Source organism: Lagenorhynchus albirostris, chromosome 12 (assembly GCF_949774975.1).
Source record: "Lagenorhynchus albirostris chromosome 12, mLagAlb1.1, whole genome shotgun sequence".
Lineage (NCBI taxonomy): Eukaryota > Metazoa > Chordata > Mammalia > Artiodactyla > Delphinidae > Lagenorhynchus > Lagenorhynchus albirostris.
The window spans coordinates 68,229,640-68,235,639 of NC_083106.1; the positions used below are offsets into that span (position 1 = coordinate 68,229,640).

At 37.0% G+C, this 6,000-nt stretch overlaps 1 protein-coding gene across 1 annotated transcript; it reads left to right on the forward strand.

Annotated features, from left to right (window-relative positions):
* Positions 1 to 3,376: 3,376 nt before the first annotated feature.
* Positions 3,377 to 5,362, forward strand: CGA (glycoprotein hormones, alpha polypeptide). The gene is made up of 3 exons (XM_060167893.1): positions 3,377 to 3,476; positions 4,641 to 4,825; positions 5,241 to 5,362. The coding sequence occupies exons 1-3, from the start codon at positions 3,377 to 3,379 to the stop codon at positions 5,316 to 5,318; spliced, it is 363 nt and encodes a 120-aa protein (XP_060023876.1). The 3' UTR covers positions 5,319 to 5,362.
* Positions 5,363 to 6,000: the final 638 nt, after the last annotated feature.

A 6,000-nucleotide genomic window follows, 5' to 3' on the forward strand; every position in this document is an offset into this window, starting at 1 on the left:
AATGTGCTTACTTGCCATCTATATATCTTCTCCAGTGCAATGCCCATTTTTCAACTGGATTTTTTAAATTGAGTTTTGAGAGTTCTTTATATATTCCAGATACTAGTCCTCTGTTAGACATATGGCTTGCAAACATTTTCACTAAGTCCGTATCTTGTATTTTCATCCTCTTTGAGGATTAACCCATAATTTGGATGAGGTCTAATTTATCATTTTTTCCTTTTATGTATTTCATTGTCAACTCTAAAAACTATTCACCTAGCCCCTGCCCACCCTTCCCAATTTTTTCCTAAAAATTTTATAGTTTCACATTTTACAGTTAAGTCGATGATCCATTTTGAACTAATTTTCATATAAGATATGAGATTTACATTAAGGTGTTTGTTTATATGTTCGTTTTGTTCTGTTTTTGTATTTGTTTTGCCTATGGATGTCCAATTGTTATAGCAGCCATTATTGAAAAAGTCGAAATCCTCTGTTAAATTGCTTTGGCATCTTTGTCAAAAGCCAGCTGGGCATATTTTTTGGTTCTCTATTCTGTTCCATTGGTCTGTGTATCCCTCTGCTAATATCATGCTGTTTTATTACTGTAGTTATAGAATAAGACAACACTGGGAAGACTGGTTCCTCCCACTTTGTTTCTAAAATTGTTTTAGCTATTCTAGATCCTAGTTGTAAACTTCTCTGTGTCTACAAAAGCTGTGCTAGGATTTTGATAGGTATTTCATTAAACATAGAAATCAATTTGGAGAGAATTGATGTCTTTACCATGTTGAGTCTTCCAATCCATGCACATGATATGTCTCTCTGTTTATTTAGGTCTTTAATTTACTTCATCAGTATTTTGTAATTTTCAGTGTACAAGTCCTGTCCATATTTTGTTAGATTTATACGTAAGTATTTTATTTTCTTTGGAGCGATTATAAATAGTATTGTGTTTTTAATTTGTTTCCACATTATTGTTTTTAGTATATAGAAATGTAGTTGATTTTTATGTGTTGTTTTTGTCATGCAATCTTGCTGAGCTCACTAATTAGTTCCAGAACATTTTTTGTAGGTTCCCTGTTTTGCTTTTTTTTTTAAATGTAGATGATCATATCATCTATAAATAGGGATAGTTTTACTTCTTCATTTTAAATTTGTGTGCCTTAATTTCTTTTTCTTGCCATATTGTGCTGGCCAGAATGTCCAGCACTATACTGAATAAGAGTGTGAGAGTGGACATCCTTGCCATGTTCCTGATCTGAAGGGGAAAGCCCTTGGTTTTTCACCATTAAGTGTGATGTTATCTGTAGGTTTTTGTAAATGCTCTTTATCAAGTTGAGAAAACCCTTTTGGTTCTTGTTTGATGAGAGTTTTTATCATGAAAGAGTACTGGATGCTTTCCTGTGTTGATTGATATAATCATATGATTTTTCTTTATTCTTTTGATATAGTGGATTACAATTAAGTGATTTTCAAATATTGAAACAGCCTTGAATACTGTGAATTATTTTCAATTGGTTGTGTTGAATAATTCTTCTTATACATTACGGGGTTCAATTTGCTATTATTTTGTTTTGGATTTTTGCATCTAATTTCATGAGATATACCAGTCTCTTGTTTTCTTTTTTTTGTTCTGTATTTGTCTAGTTTTGGTGTCAGGGTAATCCTGGCCTCATAAACTGAGTTGGGAACTGTTCCCTTCTCTTCTATTTTATGAAAGTGACTCTGTAAAATTGGTGTTAATTCTTTAAATGTTCTGAATTGTCTTCTCATTGGTAATTAATTCTCTGTCTCTGTTATCTTTCATGGTTTGAACATAAGCAGTTTAAAAATAGGGATAAAAATCTGTCCCTTTCACATATATACAATGGAATATTACTCAGCCATAAAAAGAAACGAAATTGAGTTATTTGTAGTGAGGTGGATGGTTCTAGAGTCTGTCATATAGAGTGAAGTCAGAAAGAGAAAAACAAATAACGTATGTTAACGCATATATATGGAATCTAAAAAAAACAAATGGTACTGATGAACCTAGTTGCAGGGCAGGAATAAAGATGTAGACATAGAGAATGGACTTGAGGACATGGGGTGGGAGGGGGAAGCTGGGGCAAAGTGAGAGGAGCATTGACATGTATATACTACTGAATGTAAAATAGTTAGCTAGTGGGAAGCAACAGCATAGCACAGGGAGATCAGCTCGGTGCTTTGCGATGACCTAGAGGGGTGGGATAGGGAAGGTGGGAGGGAGGCTCAAGAGGGAGGGGATATGGAGACATATGTATGCATATGGCTAATTCACTTTGGTGTACAACAGAAACTAACACAGTATTGTGAAGCAATTATACTCTAATAAAGATCTATTAAAGATTTTTTGTCCCTTTTATCTTACATGAGATTTTTCTAGAACATGTAGGGATAAAACCCAGTTCTTAAATGCGGTGAGGTCAATGCCTGGATAAATGTTCAATCACTCAGCTGACCTTGCATAACCTGATTTCATGTACTCAGAATGCTTAGGTAAAGCTGTATCTACAGGTATAAATAAGTCAGGAAGTGGATTTAGGAGAACTTTGATTGATACTACCTGCTGTCTACTCTTGCCACATTGCTGGGGTAGCATTTACTTTGCACACTGATAACTAGCCTTAAAGCCCAGCTACCGACAGTGAATAAAAAGCAGGAGAGATATTATCCTTTCTTTCTGTTTTCCCACCTGGGAATGTAGAGATGGGAAGGATGGGCTCAAATGCTTGTATATTTTATATATCATATATAAGCTTATCTATCTATCTGTCTGTCTATGTATCCATCCATCCACCCACTCATATAGATATCCTTAGATATTATCTAGTTGAAATTTCATGTTTCATAAATAAGGACATTAAAGCTTCTTAACAGGATGTTAAGATTTTAAAAAGAGAACTTCTTGTTGTTATCATTATACCTGATTCTACTGGTTGATGTGAGAAGTAGGAAGAGTCAATTCTCTACCTCTTTCCAAAAGAGAAATTGCTTTTTTTTTTTTTTTTTTGCGGTACGCGGGCCTCTCACTGTTGTGGTCTCTCCCGTTGCGGAGCACAGGCTCCGGACGCGCAGGCTCAGCGGCCATGGCTCACGGGCCCAGCCGCTCCGCGGCATGTGGGATCTTCCCGGACCGGGGCACGAACCCGTGTCCCCTGCATCGGCAGGCGGACTCTCAACCACTGCGCCACGAGCGAAGCCCAGAAATTGCTTTTTTTATACATGGCTTTAGAGTGTATTGGGAGCTATAAGCAGAGGGGTCAAGACACTGATGACTATTACTATTACTATTAAAATTACTGGTTGTTGTTATGCCTGTTAAGCCAATTTTATAGTAACTTTTTTCCCATGTCTGTTTTGCAGAAGAGCCATGGATTACTACAGAAAATATGCAGCTGTCATTCTGGCCACATTGTCTGTGTTTCTGCAAATTCTCTATTCCTTTCCTGATGGAGAGTTTACAATGCAGGGTGTGTGACCAAACTTGGGTTTGCAGTAACAAGAAAGCACACATTTCTAGATGTACATCAATAACTCCATTAATTACATTTCTACCTCCTTTTCAAATGTGATAAATCTTTGCTGTTGGATATCTATCTAGGCACTTTTAGACTGTGAACATAAAATTAAACTAGGTTCCAAAAATGTACAGTGAAAATATCTTACATGTCCATTTAAATAGCAGCCTGTACATTTCCATCTGAAATAGATTCCTGATTATTCTTTATCTGAGTTTTACAAGCAGAAAGTGCTCCTTATTCAGTCTAGCTAGTTGCCTTTTTTCTGTTTTTTACATGTCTCCCAGAAGATTTGGGAGGATTTTAACATTGCCTTTTTGAAGATGAATTTTCAAATCAGTTTCAAATCAGTTAACAAGTGAGAAAACAAAACCATTTTATGCAGTAAATTTGTTTTGCTGTACTTTCCGAAAAATCTCATATAGTAGCTGATATAATTCCATCTGCTATGAAATTGTGAGCTACTATTGGTGATGGTTTTTCTCTAGACAAGTGATAATATTTTAACCCCTGTTCCCAAGTGCAGATGCCTGATCTCATATCAGGCTGTGCCACTCACCATGCTTTCTTAATTCTGACACATGCTTTTCTTTGTCAGTATTTGGAGTTGCTATGGGGCAAAAACAATAGCAGATTCTAAATGGGAAAATATTTTGCCTCTGGGCAAAATCCTTCTTTTGGATGAGCATGGTGTTTTCATCTGTCAAGTTTTGCATTCCCTATAGACATACTATCAGCACTGGAATTGAGAAGTCATACTTAAAGAAAGAGAAACTACTGCTACTGAGATTTCCCATGCATATCTGCAAAAATCGTTTTCCCATGAAAATAACTGTAGTCGGTACAAATAGATATTGTGTCTGAAGATGAACATACAGCCCAAAAGTATTGGGTTGGCCGAAAAGTTCGTCCGGGTTTTCCATATTACAGAAGAACCCGATGAACTTTTGGGTCAACCCAATATTTATTTATTCATTTAATTTCTTTTGATTTCCAACAGATAAAAAGAATATTTGCTGTCCCATAATGAGGAAAAATGTATAGTTTCTTTTAAAATTATTTTTGGATTATTTTACTCTTTGCCTTTTTTTTTTCTTTCTTTTTTTCTGGTGATAGGCTGCCCAGAATGCAAGCTAAAGGAAAACAAATACTTCTCCAAGTTGGGTGCCCCAATCTATCAATGCATGGGCTGCTGCTTCTCCAGAGCATACCCCACTCCAGCGAGGTCCAAGAAGACAATGTTGGTCCCAAAGAACATCACCTCAGAAGCCACATGCTGTGTGGCCAAAGCATTTACCAAGGTGAGAACTGAAAGGGCCCCAGAAACTTTCTAACAGTTCAACCAGAGAAATGTCCTCAGAGCACATCCATGGGGTTTAATGCCAGAGGTATCTGATGACCCATGCTTTATTTGTAGAGTGAAGGGCTGCATTTGTCCCCTTTAATCAAGAGTCAGCAACCTTGTGGGCACAGGCTGGATTTATTCTGAATGAAGAGAGTAGGGGTAGAGGTGATGAGGGGCAGGTTGGGAGAGTATAGAATACTTAGTGCAAACCTAAGCTTTCAGAGTGAAAATATCAGTTGAAAAGGAGAATATGCAAATATAGCAAGCATCTATTTAATTCAGCTGGCTAGAGTCCATTTTATTTAACAGTTTTCAGTTTTGCCCACCTATCTATCTATCTATATCTGTCGTCTTTTCCCCTTCCTCCTTAGGCTACAGTAATGGGAAATGCCAGAGTGGAGAATCACACTGAGTGCCACTGCAGTACTTGTTATTATCACAAATCTTAAAGAGTTTGCAAAGGGCCGTGTTGATGACTGCTGATTTCCTGGAGTGGAATATTAATTTGTTCAGTGTTTATGACTTTGCAAGATAAAACTCTCCTTTTCCTGACCGTACCATGTTTTACACGCTTTAAGAATATACTGCAGCTTTATTGCCTTTCTCTTTATCCTACAGTATAATTGGCAGTCTTGTTCTTTTCATTTGGAATGAAATACAGCATTTAGCTGACCATAAAAAGCTGGTTCCGCTGGAAATAAAGTCTTTTAAATCATCATTCTACCACTGAATTCTAATTTTTTCTGAAAAGTTTCAAGCCAGTTACTTTTTTTTTTACATCTTTATTGGAGTATAATTGCTTTACAATGGTGTGTTAGTTTCTGCTATATAACAAAGTGAATCAGTTATACATATACATATGTTCCCATATCTCTTCCCTCTTGCGTCTCCCTCCCTCCCACCCTCCCTATCCCACCCCTCTAGGTGGTCACAAAGCACCAAGCTGATCTCCCCGTGCTATGCGGCTGCTTCCCACTATCTATCTATTTTACGTTTGGTAGTGTATATATGTCCATGCCACTCTCTCACTTTGTCACAGCTTACCCTTCCCCCTCCCCATATCCTCAAGTCCATGCTCTAGTAGGTCTGTGTCTTTATTCCTGTCTTACCCCTAGGTTCTTCATGACATTT

What these genes read in the sequence shown, in the direction of transcription:
- CGA (XM_060167893.1), top strand. Translation starts at nt 3,377, where the DNA reads ATGGATTACTACAGAAAATATGCAGCTGTCATTCTGGCCACATTGTCT. An exon ending in TGGAGAGTTTACAATGCAGG is followed by an intron (nt 3,477 to 4,640) that starts GTGTGTGACCAA and finishes TTCTGGTGATAG; the next exon opens with GCTGCCCAGAATGCAAGCTA. An exon ending in TGGCCAAAGCATTTACCAAG is followed by an intron (nt 4,826 to 5,240) that starts GTGAGAACTGAA and finishes CTTCCTCCTTAG; the next exon opens with GCTACAGTAATGGGAAATGC.